The 20,682-nt window shown below is 39.2% G+C and overlaps 1 protein-coding gene across 2 annotated transcripts in view; it reads right to left on the reverse strand.

Moving 5' to 3' along the window:
* Positions 1 to 20,682, reverse strand: part of CCDC6 (coiled-coil domain containing 6) — a 48,165-nt gene that overhangs the window by 21,809 nt on the left and 5,674 nt on the right. For both annotated transcript variants that reach the window (XM_090144847.1, XM_090144848.1), the window contains exons 2-3: positions 8,548 to 8,697; positions 2,721 to 2,849 (exon numbers count right to left, since the gene is read on the reverse strand). In XM_090144847.1, the coding sequence (XP_090000973.1) occupies positions 2,721 to 2,849; positions 8,548 to 8,697 (279 nt within the window). The remainder of the gene's footprint in view (positions 1 to 2,720; positions 2,850 to 8,547; positions 8,698 to 20,682) is intronic.

Consider the following 20,682-nt stretch of genomic DNA (forward strand, 5'->3'; position numbering starts at 1 on the left):
TCAGTCTTCTCTTCAGAGGAAGAGAAAAATCCCTTTTAAGCTTTCTCACCATTCAATTGTGTTCTACTTGTCTCTGGCACTTGCTTTACTTCTAACGGAGCTAAAATATGCACTGTCTGTATTCCTGGATTACTGCTTCTTCAGTCTTCCAGCAAACTTGCTAGCAAGCACAACTGTTTCCTCCTAAAATGTTGGACATCTTCTAAATCAATGAAAGCTGTGTAGGCTCTCCGTCTAGTCCCACTATCCCAAATTCCACATATTTGCTTCTCATCTGCTGCTTCCCATTTGTATCTCTTTTCTGTTCTCCAAGTAAATCTTTCCAGGAAATTTTACATTTCATGATCTTCTCCTTTTAAAGACGCAGACATAGGAGATGATTACTGGCAGCTTCTTATTTCTCATCTGCTAGCTGCATTCAGTTACCCGCTGTACTGTGTGAAATAGCAAAGCTATTAAGAAGGGTAACAGCAAGACTACACAAACTTGACCTCTGTAGAACAAAACTGGCAGCTACTATATTTCCTATCAAATCACTGAACTATAACAGAAAAGCCTTACTGTTCCTTTTAGCTAAAACATTCAGTTAAGAAAACAGTCCTGTGTTGCAAACTTCTTCACGGTAAGCTTTCAGAGAATTCTCTGCTGCTTCAAGCTGACTCAAGGAAATTATGCTGGGTCACATTTGAAATCTAAGAAACTAGTTTTTTGAATTAGGATTAACATTCTACAAAACCATTGCTGCTACAAGCCAGTTACTTATGGTGCCATAAGCTGGTCGGATGAGAGAAAGCAAATGAAACAGCAATCAAAGCATAGCTAATTCACATTCCATATTTTAAGGAAAGTAATTAGTGGACAATTAATTTTGTTCTAACCGTCTGATCATTGGTTACAGTGATAGATCTAGTGAAGATAAAGTTGCAAGTAATACAGTTCTAGAACATTATGTTCAAAGCATTCCTGAAATACTTGTTCCAAGTCCTGTTTAACAGCACTCTTGTTGAAGATGTGTAGCAGTCTCTCTCCTTTATTTTCTATTTGCACAATAAAGGCATAATTGCTCTGCTCACAATTTTTGTTTTTTTCTTACTAGATAAAACATGTGTTGCAAGAAAGCATAAAGTTCAAAGTAATATGAGATTTTTTTTTCTATCTTACTGTAAGCTGTCTATTGGATGACATTTAAAAACATATGGAAATTCAAAGTAAGACCCGAAGCCTACTAGAACACTTTCATAATCAAAGTAAGCTTACAAGGTCAGATATTTGAGAGAAAGACCTGATAACACCAAGATACAAGCAATTCATTGTTAAGCTTTCACACTTTTTAAAACATACCTACTGTTGATATTCCAACATAGCTAAAAGTTGCAAATGTTATCATTTCATATGTCTGTGTGCCCAGCACAATGACGCAAAAATAAATACCACTGAGATTGCAGCTGTGGTTCATCCTAGTATTTCAAATGCTAAACCAGCTTAATGCTTCATCCCTGGTTGCATTCAAGGCAAGGCTAGATGTGGCTCTGGGCAACCCTGCACACAGAAGGGGGGTTGAAACCTTTTCAACCCAGGCCATTCTATGATTCTACGAAACTAAGTTTAGAGTAAGCAGTTTAATCTGCAATCTTTGCATTCACTTCAGTTTTGATTATGTGGCCATCATCACCACCTTGTGGCTAAGAGAGTTAGTTCAGTCTCATTAATTTACATGCAGCTTCAGGATTTGCTGGCAACTACACCTTACTACCTTTACGTTTGTTTCATAGATCTCTTTGCATAGAACGTTAGCATGAGAATTGAGAAAATTCATTTCATCATTAAGATGCTATTAATTAAGTAGTCTATAATGCCAAACGAAATAGTCAAAAAACTACTAAAATTTCAGATGATCAATAGCACAAGATTTACGTGTCTGAGAATAGCAAGCAAAGTCTCATGAATAACATACAATATTTACAGAACTCAAAATTGCTGGAGTTTCACAAGTTAAGAAAACTGAAGTTCTTTAACATGTGTGTATTTTTTCATCAGTCTGTCCTTCAGTCATAAAGATTCCTACTAATGCCATTCAGATGCTTTGATGCACATGCTTAAAATTCAGCAGGATAGGAGCAGACAATTTCCAGTGGAAACAAGATGGAAACTAGTGGAGTTTTCACCTGTAATCTCTCTCTAGGGGGAAAGGGAGTTGAACGTAGCTTCATCTCAAATCTTTGTGAGTTTACACACAGCTGACATTTGAGTACTGGCTACCCAAGTACCACAAAAAGGTGACCCACAGTACAATTAGACCACATATGTGTGGTTTACTACCACACTTAACTGCTAATAGAAGAGGCAGACCTCAGTAGCTGCATGATAGTGCAAGCTGACAAACAGCAACAAAAAGCATAACTTACTAAAAAAAGTAAATTACTTTTGCAAAATAATTACAACTTATCCAGGAGACATTAAGGTCTGCATTAAGGGTACTAAGAGCCATAAAGGCCATGGGGAAAAAAAAACAAAACAAATTTTCCTAATAATTTCTGTGAATAATTTACTGCTTTGACTGCAAGAAAATCTCTTTTTTTTTTTTAATATACATATTCTTGATATTGCCCAGTTTCCTAAAGATTTAAAAAGGAAGTCAAATCTAATACAAAATAAGAAGATACTTTTTGAATCCCTTCTTGTTGTTTTACAGCCATACAACTCCAAAAGGAAGGCATTACCTGTTCCAGGGTGAGCTGTTTTGAAATCGTATCATTTTCCAGTTTTTTAATCTTCTTCATCAGTTTGTTCACTTGAAATTCCTGTTCCTGCTCTAGATGCTGCTCCAGCTCAGCTTTCTCATGCTGTAGCTAAAAATTCAGGACACATGAAATATTTTAAAGACACAGAAATACAAAACATGCTACATTTATATATTTATTTACATGTTGATTCTTACTGAACATTAAATTTTCTGCTGACGATTCTCCTGAAAAGACTTCAAAATGCACAACCCACCCAACAGCCTTTCACAAAAGAGCATTTTAAATGGTTCAATTTATAAAGAAGATGGAAGTAAGCTATACTTCTAAATAGTTAATAAAGTCAAATCAAAATAGACACATTATATACAGCATATAAAACACACACATTTCAAAAGGAAAAAATATATCAATGTTCACAAAAGCATTAATTTTAATCTAAATGCATCATCTCGAGCACCCACGACATAAAATGCAGGCCTTAGCATGTCTTCCTTAGCAGCTGAAACTTTAAAATTCATGAAAGTCATGATACTGAGACTACTGTGCAACAACATAATAGCAAAAATCTTACTTCTATTCCTATGACAGCAAGAATCAAAAGATTATGATGACACAGATGCTGTTATTACAAAGCCATGTTATTGCTTTTCTTAATACTTAAGAGCATTTTTTTTGTCAATGTAATAGTTTCAATGAAAATAAAGAAATCCTTACTTTAAGAGACAGAAAACAACAATCTCTGAAAGGTAGAAATAAAAAAACCACAAATTATGGCACGGAATAGAGTCACTTTTAGTATTAACTGTCAAAATCAGAATGGAATCCTGAGAAAAGGATTCAAGCCTTCCTACAGATAAGAGCGACTGTCACCATGACATGAGTACATGACATGACTTACTGGGAAGTGAATGCCACAAAAAGACAGTGGTGCTGGCCATACAACAGAAATTGGAGGCATTTTTTCACTTGCTTACTTTCGTTGGCAGTTCTTTTGAGCTAGATAATGGTTTGAATAGTAAGATGACGAGAAATATCTGCAGCACTTTGTGAGAAACATCTGAAGACATATGTAATAGCCATGGACACAAGTCAAGAATGCTATACTTCTACAATGAAGAAAAATAATTTTCAAACAAGCTGAATTTCATTAGTTCATTAATTCAACTCTTTTTGCTGCTAATCTGCAGACAAAATGATCTGTGAAGTGTAGACTGGCAGAAGATTTAAAGCAGAAATCGTAGTGTGAAGAGAGCACTAGGCAAACAGAAACTGCTTGCAACACACAAAAGAATTTAGAGTTCACCTGGGTTTTCAGGGCTTCTCAGTATTTTAATATGTGAAAAATGAAATTGTAGTGAAGAATTTTCAAATAAATGAGTTCATTCATTTTTTTCCCCCAAACCACTGAGGCACATGGAAATTCCCAAGCACTTGAGGAAGCCAGCTGGTCTCATGTGATAGTAACTGAGCTTATCATGGCCATTCTTAATTGAATGGTTAGAAAATCTTGTTAAATTGTCTAGTCAGAAACGAAGCCATTTCTTTTTTCTGTGAGAAAATGCAGGGCTACTAAGAAAAATTGTCATTACAAAAAAAAGTTGCATTTAAGGTTTTAAATCAAAATACTGGTTTTGTTTTTAAGAATCAAAAGTTTCTCCGAAGTCCGGCAATGGAGTTAAACTCGGCTGGAATTAACAGTTTCAATATGAACAGGACAGTTCAGTATTCATTCACTTTTACAATTTTCTAAGTTCCTCTCCTTCCTCAGCCCCTCCAGCAGCCCCAGTTTAAGACTGAAGACAGCTGAATCACACGTGGAACAGGCAGCATGCAGATGCCCACTTAGCACCAGGTGCTTGTGCCTGCATCTATCTTCAATTTGCTCAACAAAAACCTAGAGTTTTTTTTTTTTCACCTAGCTACAAATTAAAACCAAAGTCAGTTGCTGCAATCAGCTTATATTTAGTTAACTGAATAAACTGTACAAGAAGGCACGGTGCCAAAATCTCAGCCTAGAGCCACATGCTGCTAAGATGAAAGATTAGGAACTGCAAGCATTAGCAGGCACTCCAGAGAGCCAGGCTGCTGTTATGGCCCTATGAAGGTACCTGAAACCAACCTAACAAGTACTATTTCTTGATCTCACATCCTGTATATAAATGCAGTTGTCATATTATTTAAAACAAACTGAGTTGCAATAGCACAAGGTTGCTAGCTAAATCATTCTTTTTTAAAGTTTGCGTGGAATTTGCGTCACATGGAAACTGATAAGGCTCACTTGTTGGATCTGTAGCTGCTGTGTAGCATCCATTAAACCTTATCTTGGGAGCATGAACTGCAGCCAGTGGACCACTCTAGCTGAGCAGAAGGCTAATAAGTCAAGTTAAATCTACTATAGCAATATTTTCTATTCTGATTTAATCATAAGTACACCAGGAAGTGAAATGACTATTATTAAAAGCAGGAAGAAAACAGTGATAGCCCTCTCTCAAAAAACATCTCAGTGATCACTCATACTTGGGTAAAATCCTCCTTCCCTTTCACTGCTTTTGATCAGAAAACAAAAGGAACCACCACAAACCAGTGAATACTGAAACCCTAAGACTGAAAATCAGAATTACTAATAATGAGACAGTATCCAATGGTAACACGTGGATAAAACGTTTACTTAGGAAAAGAAGTGAATATTTTCAAACTTTTACATTGCACATAATGGTAGTAACAATTGTTTCCATTTACACCTAAAACTGCTGGCTGAGGAGAAGCAAAAGATGAGTTAGATTGAATCACCTTCGCAATATCTTTCTTACAGACTTTGAAATGCCCATGAAAGCTTAGGAGAAATATACTGGGCATTTACACAAGATCAAAAATGGACTTAGGTTAACAGAGACAGCAAAGACTTTGAAGTCAGAAGTAGAGCTTTAAACAGAAAGCCTAGCAGCAACAAGAGTGCGTGCATTAGTTTGGGTAAATCATAAACAACTACGGTAATATTCTATTCTCCCTACAAAGATGCTTCCCGATACAACATAGGATGACATCTGCCATAATGTTTTACCACACTGCCTTGTGTTCTTAAAAAAATGCATGAAGTTCCCATTTCAAATAAAACCCAGCAAACAAATCTTCACTTATCCTTCAGACTACAACCTCGTACACTGAAAACTTTCTTTTTACTATGTCAGCCTTCAAAATTTGTCCAATTCCTCCTCCGCTGTAAGCTGAAAGTCCTTTTCATTAACAAACTTGCACTATCAGCATGCCTCCTTTTTACATCCAGATGAACATCAAATCCACGATAGGTGAGTTTACTTTGATAATTCAGCACCGCTTTTATTTATTTGCATCCTCAGGCTGAAGCATGGTTTATGGAGAGCAGGAAGGAAAACACCTTATGTCAAGAGACTTACAATTTTTGAAAGCATTGTCAAGAATCAGACTTTCACCGGGTACCTTTCATTACAGCTTCCCAATTACTTAATTCACCCTTAATTCAGCTATTATCTTTGGAAGTCACAACGTTTTCATTTCAAGGACAGGTATTTACAGTCATTCGCACTTTCAAAATAAAAGATACAGAAAAAACCTGTATTTGGTTTTGAAAAGGACTGCTAGACAGTGTGCAGAATAATGGAGTTCATAAATTAAAGCAATATTAAAAATTAATTACTCTTTTGAGCAGCCTTTTCACAACAGATGTGATTTTCAAGATTTACTTCCTCAAATCTCAAAACTACGACTCAACAACCCACGTGCACAGCTGCAGGAATAGATTCTCCATCAAAAGACTTGTAGTGGTACTCTGCCAAACATTACTACCATTCTCCAGTGATTAGGAATTGACAGCTCTACAAAAATAATCGTCCAAACGTTCCAGAGATGTAGCCTGGTAAATGACAATAAGGAGCAAACACATGGAAAAGTGTAGCGGATTTATACAGAGCTCATTAAAACTTCACAAGGAACAAGTGTAATGAATAGCTTTTGTTCACTCCAAAATATCTATTACGATGGATGTACGGATGTTCTCCCTCATCTCAGCTGCGCTTCATTTAGAGAATCAAAAATTGTGTTAATCCAAGGAAAATTAACAGGCAAAAGAATACGCTTACCTATTGGGCTTGTAAAGTCAGTAAAAGCTAAGGCCACACAGTTACAAATACACAGCTAGCATCCAGCAATGATTTGACACCAGAAAGCCTGGCCACAGAAAGACAGTAGTATTTTATTGAAAACTCTTTCATACAGAATCAGTCTGGCAAGTAGTGAATGTTTCAAATTTCCTTTCTTAGAACAACAATGAAAACCTGATACAGCAGTGTTTTATAGAAGCAGCACATATCATGCTGATCTGGGAAATTCATGTTAGGCTATTAGTGAGGAGCACTGTAGCTCATACTCTGGCAGACAGCTTTCACATTTAAAGCATGTTAGCACTGTAGGATCTTGGTCCCAATGCTGCTCTGAATGCCATGCATAAGCCCCCACAACAATGAAAAACAAAGGGCTAAAAACCTGCTACCTGCATGCAAAGTCACAGCTTCAAAACCCTTCAGCCAAATCAAGTGTAATTCATGCTGTTACTTTTAAAGCATTACTTTGCTTAATACAATATAACAGCACGGCCCCAGGTAACCTGGTTCTGTAACCAATTTCTACATAGCCCTTTCAATCAGCAGCACTGTTCAACATAGCATTTCTTTCTTCAGTAGAAAGCTTTTTCGATAGTATGTACATCTTCAATTAGAAAAGAACACTAGATAACTTTTTTTTCCTTTAAACGTTGACTTTGAAAACAAATGTCTTACTCAGAAATGTTCTCATCAGTCCTCAACCAGAGTAATGGGAGACAGTATAGATAAAATTGAGGATATTTAACTTGACACTTAACATACTAGGTGATATTAGGCATTAAACTGACTAAGTCTCAGGAGTGTTCAGTACAGAGGGGGGTCAGATAGAGGGGATTAGCTCTAACGTTTAGAAACAGTACAGTTCCTAACTGCAGGGCTACACATGCCTCTCAAATCTCCAACTGCAGAATATAAGAAATTGTTACAGGTTATTCAAACTCAACTAATTTTTCATGACAAAGCTTGTACATAATCACATGAGAAGAGCCATAGTGGGCCACACCTAACTTAGTGACCCATCTGCCTCAGGGGCCAAAACCAGGTACTGCACACCTATCAGAACAGGGCAGACGTGTACAGAACTTCCCACAGATACTCACCCACTCTCCACAAATTAGCACCGTGGGTAATCACAAAGCGTTTCTCTGCCATAAATTGTTCCAGCATCTTAAACTATTTTACTTTCAACACCTAACATATATTAGAGTTTTAATTCTAGAGAAGCAATTGTTTTGTTAGAAGTATGGCTAAACTTGCAGTCTCCTGGCAACCTTCAAGCATCACTGCACAGTTCTGTATGTAAAGTTCAATATTCAGGACTCACTGAAATATCACATAGTCCAGAAAAAAAAAAAAAGCGTCGGTCTCACTCACTTTTAAAATTAACTAACTGTCTTCATAGGTTACATCTACTGTTTTGTACCTCTATAAACTTTTAGGTTCTCAGTGTGCATTTCAAGATGCAAATTCCACAATAACATATTAAAAAGCAAAAAACATCAAAAGCCAACCCTCACTCACTGTACTTCTTGTACTTTACTTTTATCAGATGTCAGCTTTACTAAAGCTATGACCTTACCACATCCCTGACTGCCCTCACACCAGCAAAAACAAAAACTCAGCCACCGTTCGGCCCTGAGAGAAACGCCAGAAAAGGAATCACTCACCTGCATCAGTTTTCTTGAGAGCTCATTAGTGAGAAATTCCTCTTCCTTTTCATAGTTTACCGCAAGTGTTTCTTTTTCTTTCTGCAGAGCCTGAATCTTCTTGAACAGCGTGTTACTGATGAATTCTTCCTCCTGCTCTGCCCTTGCTTGCTGTGAAATAAAGACAAAGTTTTAAGAAAAAAAGGAAGCAAGTTTCCACATCAAAAACTAAAATTATTCTGCTTGTCTTAATATTCCTTTTCTCCACCCTTCATATTAAAGCTTGTCCGTCCATCCTGGAGAACAGTGAGATGAATGTAAGCCCTGCTACCTCTTCCAGCAGAACATCATCATTCTTCCTTTTTTTTGTTCCCCATCTTTTAACTTCGGAAACTACACAGATGGTTTAAAGCGGCTTCCCCCAACCAAATGCATGAACTCTTCAGCCTCTTAAAGTTTATAAAAACATTACTGATTCAGAGATAACCACTTTTACCTTCTCTATTCCTAAAGAACAAACAAAATACTGCAGCCACCTCTCTGAATGTTCTCCATTATGAACCAAAGCACAGATGTGAGGCTGCTTGCATTCAGCACTGTGCCAACTTGCCAGATCCCTTCAGCTGTAGCACTGCTCTCTGGGAGGCACACAGTGTTTGTTCTCTCCTGCAGGTATGCCTCTGGTGACAGCGATAGGGCCAGAGGGAATGCCATGGAGCTGTGTCAGAGAGACAGGCCGGCGTTAGGGAAAGGTTCTGCACCAGAGGGTGGTGGGCATGGAACAGGGCTGAGGGCACAGCCCAGGTTGCTGGAGTTCAATGAGCATTTGGATGACACTCTCAGACAAAAGGTTTGGATTCTGATGATCCCATTTGGAGCCAGGAGTCAGGCTGCTCCAAAGACAGACAACTGAAGAGCAGCTGCCTCCTCTCCCCGCCTCCCCCTTTGCATTTTCTGCTATTCAGGTATTTCTAGGTTTTTTATGTACACTTAAGAAACTTCATAAACAGAATATAGTAGTTATCTTTCGGATGTCTGCTCTAGAAAACCACAAAGGGCAACTCATATGGGCAAATGACAGCCCACAGCTACAGATGGGTAAAGCCAACTCCTAATTACACAAGCAATGCATAATTAGCCCAGAAAAACAGAACAACACAAACACAGAATTCCCAAGCCATAACCTTCAACAAATGAGACCACATAGTGTTGAGGAGTTTTTTTCTGTCCCTACAATAAAACCCATATGACCTGAACTGCAGATCTGTGATTTGGCCTGAGTTTAATAAAATTATACCTGCTTGTAGCTTGCAATACATAAGGATTTGCTTAGTTTTATTTCAGCAAAATTTGACTGTGGAAACTTGAAGAAATAGGATCCAGAAGTTTAACTGTTTAACTTGCATAATGTTCTGCCCCAAATGTGGCAGAATAATCATCTCTTTATACATATTGCACAATGGAAAGTGCTCACAGGATTTCATTATGTCAGTGATCTTATAACTGGAATGATGCATTCCCTAGTAGCCCAAGAGGCAATTACTTAAGCAGAGACACCTTTCATGCCTACAAGAAAATTTACTTACAAAGCATAACTGTATTTAAAGCTGGTGGAATAAAAGGGACAACCATAAATATCCCCAGATCTGCAGTATCATAAAATCTAAATCAGTGGTTTGGAAACTTTTCAATCGAGTCTTCCTTGCTTCAAGTCTTTCTTTTCACATCCTTACCAGTGCCTTCTCCCATCTTCATTGCTTTTGTGCCATGGTCCTTACATGCTACCTGCTACCAGCTCCCCTCTCCCTTGGCACAAAGGGAGAGGAAAAAGAGAATAATAAGGAATAATGAGGAAAAAGACAATAATAAGGAAAGAAAAGAAGCTCTGGCACAGTTTATTAGATGAGGTCCTGCACAGCACCCTCTCTCTAATGTCAGTGCATCTCACTGGCAGAGAACCACTCTTCCTGCAAGTTCATTAAGGGTTATCATTGGCCACATCAGGACATATAAAGATGCCCAAAAGCCGAAAGAAATACTAAATTGTCAGCTTACATCTCAGAATGCTACAACACAAGGGATCTGACTAAAATCTCAATAACATCACTATCCCTTTATAAATGTAGCTTTACTTTAAGCTACTAACAATCTTATGCCTTCACAGAAACGTCAGAACAGAGTAAACAATTCAAACTGCAAAGGTTCATTGTCCTCAAATTGTTAAAATTCATGTGTTCTCTTCCAAAGTCATCCCCTCCTTTGTCTTCATGGCACAGATTTCTACTGCCAGCTTTTGGATGGTTCAAAGACAGTAAAAGGGAGGAAGGCAGACCAAGTGTACATAGATCAACGTGCATCTACTTTGATTTCTCTTCTCAGCTGAACAAACAGGAAGTGTACAAATCTAAGTGTGAAGTGTAAGTTCCAGATATCCATACATGAAGTTAAACACAATGTCCACTTAAACTACTTGGTGGTCTGCAATTTCAACATCATCTGTGAAGTCAAAAAAACACACTACAGTTATGAAACAAAGTATAAAAAGCACACAGAGTGTTACTCTATTTCTTCTAAAGCTACATACTTTCATTCTGAAACTTTCCCTTTATCTTGTTCATCGCTGGAGATAGTTTGGCTGTAACAAAATCATTCATGTTTATCTTAATATTGTCTGAAATCTATTAGTCATTTAGCCCGCAGTCAAAAACCCACACACTGTTTCCTGCACAGACTGTCACGGTAATATTTTTCTGAACATACATGCACAGTTTCCATACAAATAATCTCCCTCTAAATCAGGCATTTGCATTAGAAAACAGACCCTGACAGAATCAGCAAAAAAATGAGAAAGGGCATGGAAATCAGAGATGGTGGGTCAGTGAGGGCACAGAGTTCATGATTTCTCTGTTACTCACATTACGTTCAACATCCATGAACACCAAAAGCAATTCACTTTGTTCTGCGTACCACCTTACAAAGTAAATTGCTAAGACACTGAGTGATATAAAATGATAACATCGGATCTGACAGCCTTTAGAAACTTAAAAGGTGCAATCTCCTTGCTGCACAGATCTCCTGCAGAAATAACCACATCCACCTGTCTGCTGTTTCTCAAGCTCCAGGTCTGGCTAACCCAGAGGACTGCATGGACACACCCAATAAGGGGATATCTGTAATTACTGAGGTCAACACCACATGTCAAAGACAGTCATCAAAGACAATCATGTTACTTTGTGAAAATCAAGAATGAAGAGGGGATTTTGACTGTGGTAGTATATGACATCCCAATTACTAGTAGAGTTGGGGTGTGAAGTGTTATAAAAGATCTGCCCTCCTGAGTTTAGTATCCAATGGACTGTTTTTAAGAGAACTAAGACATATTTCTTTTGAAAACTTTACACAGTAACTGAGCATCTTATTAAGACAACAATCTCATTACAAGTAATTTTTCCACACACTGCATGTACTATAAACTGCCAAGAGTTTAGGTCCAAAGCATTTTTATGCTTTCAGTTCTTCCTGTGTATGTATCTCTAGCAGGCCAAGAGCACATGCTGCTAGATTCCTCCTGCCTGCTTGCTTCTAGCTCCCACAGCAGCTTCTGTGTCTGGTGGAATGCTCTCTTTCCACATCACCAGACCAGACTCCAACCACTGCTCTAGTGGCAACATTTTATGAACAGCAAAACCCTGGTTTTCTGATGCTTTAACAAAGCCAAATAACAATGACAGCTGTCTACACTTCGTTGTCCTCCAAGGTTACAATTTCTGTAAGTTTCACAAATCTGCCCATTACTGCAAAGCAGGGTAAGGAAAAGCAGGTTCAACACCACAGCTGAAAGCTACTCCTTAGTGAACACCAGTGCCACATTATCAGTAGTATGACATGAACGAGACCTTGCATATTAATTTCAGCTCTCTCTTCAGATGCAATCTCAGCAATACGTGTTTCACGAATGGCTCATCAGCCCCATACAGCCTGAGAGCTAGGTGGCAAAGCACCATCCGCCTCCACTAGTGCCTGCAGTAGAGCTGGCACTAAGATTTCAGGGGATCTTGCTGGAGACTGCCTACTGCACTGTTCTGATCTAACTCATCCTTGAAGTTCCCCTATCTTTAAAGACAAGGCCCACCACTGACTCTTTATCACTCAATCATGCAGAGCAGTTTCTGCTGGGTAACAGGGACAAAATGCACCTGCAGATGGAGCTGAAGAGCAATTCAACCTGCTGGCTGTACAGTTAAGAAACTCAATCTTCACTACTGAATATAGCCCAAAAGGTTGGGGCAGCTTCAGGAGAGATATCTCAGCTGCTGCACATGATACAGAGATAGAGTTGCCTCTTCAGAAAGCTGCCTGTCCCAAGGTCCTACAAGAAAGCATGAAGAAGTGAACAGGGTGTAAAGAGCAGTAAGGCACAGTGACACAATTTTAGAAATGTAAAATCTTCCCACAAAACATTATTTAGGTTTCCCATTTGTGCTGTGGCATATACTTCTCTAGCACAGTCAACTCAAGACATTGCTTTAGTCATGCTTACTGCACTAGTTTAAAATAACACAGAAAACTCTTGGTCTACAAATGCAATAATTATCTCAGTTAAACAATGCTGTTCCTTTACAGGAGGAACTTGCATGCTGCAGCTCTCCTGGGCTGGAGTTCTTTATCCCACAAGTCCTTCAGCAGCACCTGAAACAACCATGCTGCATGCAGCTTGCCTTTCAGACAAGGAGAAACACAAACCACTGCAAACAATGTGCAAGGAAAAGACTGTTTTCAAGAAATGGAAGAAAAATCAGCTCAGAGATGATGGCTCACACTGCTGCAGCTGCTATGGCCACCCAGCAACACACCCTATTTTTGGGGCCTGGGGGACAAAGAAGACCATTGAAGCACTCCTGTGCCACAGCCTTCCGGCTGGCTGCCCCTGTGGGCACAGCCATGTTCTGCACCTCAAGTTCTGGGTCTGATTTGAGTGTGATTTCCTGTTTTATGTAGGGCAACCCCCCAGATCACTTCCTCACTTTCACTTCAGGCAGAAGAGCAATTCTTTTTAATTTTTTTTTTTTTTTTTTGCTTTTGCATTCTTTTTTCTTTCTTTCCCTTTTCATTTTTTTTTTCCTCCTCTTTTCCCATTTAAGTGAAATTTTCAGAACTAATGGAGCTATCATGTGTGCTACTTCCAAAACAGACAAGTGGGAGAGGAAAGAAACGAATCAGCATCGGACCTCAACCTACCAGCTTCAATACTCTAAACATAATCTACCCTGCAACATTAAAGCCACAAACAGAACTGCTTCAAAACAAAGTTCTTATTACATTTCAGCTATTCAGTAGTGTTCCACTGGAAGAGGAGGTAAAGAGTGATACACAGCTTTCACTATTGTAATAAAGGAATACCTATATGATGAGCCATTATTTAGTGTTAAAATACAGTTCCCTTCAATCTCCACTTACCTACAGTTGGTAGTTCTCTCTCCCCTTCATCCCCTTGCAACCCTTTTGATAGGGGCAGCCAAATTTTGGCTGAGCTGTGATCAGATGCTTTTAGCTATACAGCACCCATGCAGCCTCATGAGAAACCCTCTCAAAAACACAGTTACATTCAAGACATTCAAGCATCCATATGTAGCTTTGAAAAGCTACACAAGAAACAGCTCTTCATACTCAATACCTATATATATATATGTGTATATATACACCTACACTCTAGCCCTCAATACCAGCTAACTTCCTGAAGACAGAAGTTCAGTAGTGTTCATGCACACTAAACCTCTGAGCATCACAATTCATTGTCTGATGGTGTGCAACTGCATTCCACTTCAGACTTCTACATGCCTAAAACAGCTTCCTTCTGCAGGTTGCTGCTGACCTGTGAGATCCCCAGCAACTGAAAGACATCAGGTGAAACAAGAAGGTTATGAAAACAGTTGTTTCGTAAACATAGTGACACATAAAATTCATGCATTTGATTCACTACACAAAACTTATGAGAAACTATATGTAATTCATAATTCATACAGAGCAATTTTAAAATAATTTTAAAGGCTTTCTTCAAGGCATAAAAAATTAGTCTGTTCTCTTCGAGGGAGTTTATTTTATCAAAATACTGGCTTTAAATAGTTAATTAAAAGGCAGCTCCTGGAAAAGCTACTGTAATAAGAAAATGTGAAGACAGGGTCCAGAAATTGTATCAACCTTCAAATAACTTTTACTTAGCAGCTTAACCATGATCATGCACCGTTATGCAAAAGTCTTAATGTCATTAAAGACTACATGGGCATAAAGCTCCATAAAGGAAAGGCAGCACAGCCATACAGGTAAACTGTATGTCAATATTTCCTATTTGGACTGCTTAGGATTAGCACAATTCACCACAGACATATTGATAGCATGAATTTTTCAATCACTTGGCCATCCCCACATGGAAGGAGTGCCCAGCAAACTGTGAGGGCGCAGTTGAGGTCTCCCATACACAAGAGCTGTAAGCTGAGCCAAGACAGGAATGACCCAGCAGGAATAGTCCCTGTTCTGGGAGCATGAAGCTCTGACTGAAGCTCTGCCTTGACAACAACAACCAATACAGACAGTAAAGTTACGCTGTCAAAGCAAACATTGAACCAAAGCCTGAAATCTCTCTACTAACCCTCTATTGATGACTGAAAGGTTTTTGCTTTACTCTCAGACATCTGCTGGTGCTGCCGTTTCACTGGTGAAATTTTTGGTAATCTTATGTGGTAAAGAGCTTTCTAGTTAATCAATAGGTGTAAAGCAAATAGACTACAGAAGCACGTGGAACAGGTTTTGCATTTGTTCAGCCTCAGTATAAAAGCTGCTGAAAAATGAAATAAGGATACACATGTACAAAGGTGCACAGATCCCCAACCAAACCTCTAGTTGTACTTCAGTCTGCATAAGTTTTTGAACATGTAGCCTTTTGGATGGAGCAATGATGAAATGGTAGAGTGGTGTGAAAGAGATCCAATTGCACATTGCTAATGTTGAAGCAGATTTGGTTGGTTTTATTTGTTTGGGTTCTTTAAATTTGTTCTTCATAGGCTGCATGATCATTTGAACTATCATCCTTTAGAAATACTGAGATTTTATGTTTGATTTGCATCTAAAATACCTCAGCTAAATGCAATCTGGTTTTGTCAGGCTGCCTAGAAATCAAGAAACCAACTCCAGCTAGAATCCTAGCAATGCCACCACTCAGTAGGACAACTTGGAAGAAATGTAGCCCTGCTGCAAACTGGTGAACTACTCTATGGCATGAGATGTCCAGGGCACAAAAATATAACTAATGCTGCTTCTCAAACTGGTATCTTATTAGTACTTCATTGCCTTTTTTTCTACTACTGGGAAATCACCATTTATCTTTGATGCAGAGAGGTATTAATTACAAAATATACTACATTAATCACAAAACATACTGCTGACCAATTAGAAAACACCTTGCTGCTCACTCCCAAAGTTTCAGTGAAAGAAAAAAAAAAAAAAACCAACACCAAAAAACAGAAAGGATTCAGAAGAATAAAACAGAAAGAAAGAAAACAAACAGAAGAATAACTACTAGGTGACTAATTTACCAAGCAGCTTCTTTTCACTGAGCTATGCACATCTGTGCCATCAGGCACTGATCCACGTTTTAAAACAACAAGCTTGTGCACAAAGTGCAAGCGCAGCACGCTTTTGTTAGAAGCTGCCATGGCCGCTTCTCTCTTTGCAGGCAAAGGAGTGCAAACAGAGAGGAGAGGCTGAGCAGCCAGCCCCTCTAAATCATTTGTGTCAATCCTACTTCACTTCATAGCTCAGGTAAGTCAGGGCAAAGATGCGGATATAAAACAGTTGGTCTTCTTCACTGGAGTAGATAACAGCCAAAGCATTATCCTGTCCCCCCCCACTTCTCTAGGCAGACCATACATTGCTACCACACAGCATCCCCCATGCAGTGCCTCCACCATTTTCTTAAAACCTCTGTTGCTGGCTTCTTCGTTTTGCTTTTTATAATGCCTAGTTTCAATACAGCTTACACAGTCACTAGGGATGGCCGTGTTTTCCCCACACTAACAAGAGGCGCCTGGTAACTCAACACAACCAGCCTCTGAACAGCGCTCCTTTTAAAATCTCCCCTTCTTTCCTCACACACACACTGGCTTTCTACAAAAGACATAATGTCACCAATGTTAATCGCACCTTGTTCCAAACCCACACATTCACAATGCTCACATCACATCATTCATCCCACTGCTAATGCATACTAGCTCTACTTCCAACACAACAAACACGTGTTCAGAACTCAGTGGATTCAGGGATTTTTTTTTCCTATAAAGTTTGGGTCTCTTACAGTATGCACACCATAATATGTCAAAGTGCAATCACTTTTCAGGCTTTCAAGACAAGAAACAGGTCTATTACGCAGTGCAGGAGAAGACAATGAGGAAGATGAAGCATCCACATCCTCTGCTCTGCCTGTCAATGAGCAGAGGTTTGCAGGATGTAAGAGAATGCAATCATCTTTGAGTATTCACCCCATAAAGAATTGATAAAGTACTTCTAACACAGAGAAATAACCATACACATTTTTCAGGAAATGCCTACCCACCTTTCCATCCTCAGAGCAGGAACTTTCAATTAAATATCTCACTTTTGAAAGAAAATGGAGGTTATGGCAGATCTTGATACAGCCAGCACCTCAGGGCCTACAAGGGCATTGCTTTTACCTAATGAATGGATTACTCGCAAAGCTGGCTGTAGAAAACTCCTACTCTTCATTTGTCACAGATGTGAAAAACACACTGTTTGAAGCTCTTGAAAAAGCACTGATAAAAAACTAAATTTTGCAAAAGTCATAGAGCACATTTTGAAAAAGTCATAATAACTGCTTTTGCTGCTTATTTGGAAGTAAAGGGAAACAAAGTGGCAATCCCTCCACTATAATAAAAATAAAGTCCTTCCCACATTTGCTCTAAGTAGAAATTGAACTCTAAGGGATAGAAAGAAACATCATAAGAGGCCACTGAATATCGAGCTTTTTCATGTCTGACTTACTAAGAATCATTTACATCTTTATTCAAAACTGAACTGTATCATTGCAGGAATTATATATATATATATTTAATCTTTGTGGTAGGACTTTTAAATATCATAGAATCACTAAGGTTGGAAAAGACCTCTGAGATCATCCAGTCCAACCACCAACCCATCACCACTGTGTCCACTAACCCATATCATGGTTAGCATCAACAAAAATAAAGGAACTAAAAATCCTTAGCTTTATGGCAACAAACAGAAACATCACATTCTGAGGCTGTTCAGAGAATTAAAACATCTGACCAAAGCTCATAGACAGCTGAAACACTGCGAGGACACTTCAATCCACAGCACAGCTGAGGAGATGCACATCTACTTCCTAAAGCTTACCCCAGCCTGAAAAGCAGATCACGTTAACAAGGCCTTATGCCAAGAGTTTCTCCCTCAGTTGGACCACCAGCTGCTTAGCTGAAGGAATACCCTCTTTCCAGGAACTCAGTGGGAGCAACAGAAGACACAAAGATGCGGATGACTCCTGGGAACTGCCAGGACTGTCACTGTAGGCAACAGTTAGCCTACAATTTTAACGGGAAAGTTGAAAAAGTTACAGGCATGGATGTCACAATTAAGCACTGATTCAACGTTTCTGCAAATAAATTGCTTTAACTTTAACCAAGGAGCCCTCGCAACCCCCAGATGTGAGATCTACACATCACTTGTGCCACAGCCTTTCTGACTTAGACATTTGCCTGTTTACATTGGAATAGTGTACCTCAATGGTCTTGCCTTTGTCTTTACTTCTTTTTTTCATCCCCTGTATTCAAACAGGACCCGAACAGTCCCTCTAATTAGAGCTCAGACATCCCCCTGGTCAGCCAGGCAGCAGGCCATGACTAAAGAAGAACTCAAGGCCTCGCTTTGTTGATGCCCCCTGGCTGCTGCATTGGAAGCAGTATTTTCCCATACTGATCCAAAGGGACTTGTTTTGTACTTTATTTTCTGCCTCTCTTCCAGAACATGTCATTGTCTCATCCATTCCTTCTGTTCAGATATGAAAACCTGTACAAGATGCAGTTTGTACATTTTGTCCCTACCATTCTCCTCCTCCAGATATTTTTTTCCAAGTAAGACAAAAAAGGATTCACCCCTTGCTCTGCTGCTAAATTCAGTATCTTCCTCCTACCCCCAAGCATAAAAAAGAGCAGCAAACAACTGTTTCTCTCTGCTGCTCTTAGCAAGCTATGCTGTAACGCATCAGATGCGTTCTGCTGACAAATTCTGCTCTTTTGGAAGAGCACTTTCTTACTCCTTATTACACATTTCAAGAACAGTGTGAAATAAGCATCATGTCCTTCTGTGGCACCTCACACACTGAGCTCACTGACCAGTCCTGTTTGCAGCATCACGGATTCACCATTGCAAGCGTTCTGGGGTCTCAGAGTTTCTACCTGAAATTCCACCCAAGCACACCTTAAAAGCTGCTGTGTGATGACACAATCTTTTGTTGAAATCATTAGCAGCTGTGTAAGCCTGCTTAACACACCTGTGTTGCATACAGCAGTATTACTTCCTCATGTGCCACAAGGAGTTTTAGTGTAACAGTCTGCAGATGAAAATATGCCTCCTGCACACCAGCACCCAGGACTGAGTGCTTAGGAACTAACTCCAATATTAACTGAAACCAGTATCAGCAGCAGGAGGAAACAGTCAATGAAGACAAGTAAAATGAACTTGCAAGTAAAAGAAAAGCAAAGGCCAAGTCACTACTCTAAATGAAAGACTTAAACAGTCAGATTTCCTTCACCTTTTGAAATCAGCAATGCAAATCAAACTCTATTACACTCAAAACTGCAACTAAAATGCAGTGCAGAACTTCCAGGAGTTGAAAATCATTGCGTGGTTTTGTCCATAGTAGCTTTTCAGAACTGGGATTAGCAACAGGGCTAGAACCTGGAGAAAAGACCAAAGGTTTACCCTACCATTCAAAGCAACAGGTGTGTAGCATACAGGGATATTTGTTTCCCGTGAAAGCAGACCTGTCAGGTGTACAATGCAAAAGAAACTAGAACAGCTCCTTCAAAATGCTTCGGTCCTCGAAGATACACTAAGAAAGAAGAGCTGCTAGTCTCAGGAAATGTTCAAACCTGGCAATAAGCCGTGTTTGGAAAATCTCACTACAAACAGTCTGACACAGAACTGAATACCACTTTGATGAGAAGTGTATTCATTTAAAAGAAGACTGCACACGCACAACAGGAATCTTACAGAAACAACAAGGACTTTGCATTATTAAAAATTCCCAAATATACTCTCAAATCACAGTTCTTACTTCACTTCTATCCCAAATTAATTCAAACTAATATACCAACATTACTACTGATTGAAGACATTCCACCATTATTCAACAAAGCGACACCAATAAAGTAACGGGTAACGAAGCAGAGCTGTTGTGCAACCTTTCTAGGCAAGCAAGACATAGATGGTTATCACAGTTTGGTATCAACCCAATGGCAATACTGAAAACAAACTCAGTGTAAAAAGGACAGAAACATTAGGAGAGCTATTTGGCGTGGTTTTATAGGGAACAAGTTCTGGCAGATAAGCACAGATTCATCTTTCAGCCAAAGCCTATTTGTAATAAAGATTCCTGCAAAGGCATAAGACATGCACACGGTGCCCGTAAGACTGTATTTAAGATAGCAGTACAATAATCAAAGTATAGGCAGAATTCCAAAGTGGCTTATGGACTTAAAAACACTTGGTGGTGGGAAATGTCTAATGCAATTTCACACCAACACGTACTAAGCATGATGCCGATCAAAACATTGACTGCATATCACTCTTCATTAAGTCATTGCTGACAAACTCCATGAGACCAAGATTGCAAGACGGTTAAAAAAGAGACTCTTTACCAACCCCACAAATAAGTGATGGACAGAGAATGGACATGGAGAGAAGGGAGCACTGGCCTCACCAGCGATGCTGCAGCACAGGTACTGCTCCACAAGGTCCTCAAGGCTCCAGCAGAGGAGAACACCTCCACCACCGTAAGCAGCATCAGTGAAACTAATATGGGGAAATAAATGTATGGTGTTAGGATCTCTCTGTAAAGAGAGCTAACAG

This window comes from Phasianus colchicus, chromosome 8, assembly GCF_987193195.1.
Source record: "Phasianus colchicus chromosome 8, bPhaCol1.hap1.1, whole genome shotgun sequence".
NCBI lineage: Eukaryota > Metazoa > Chordata > Aves > Galliformes > Phasianidae > Phasianus > Phasianus colchicus.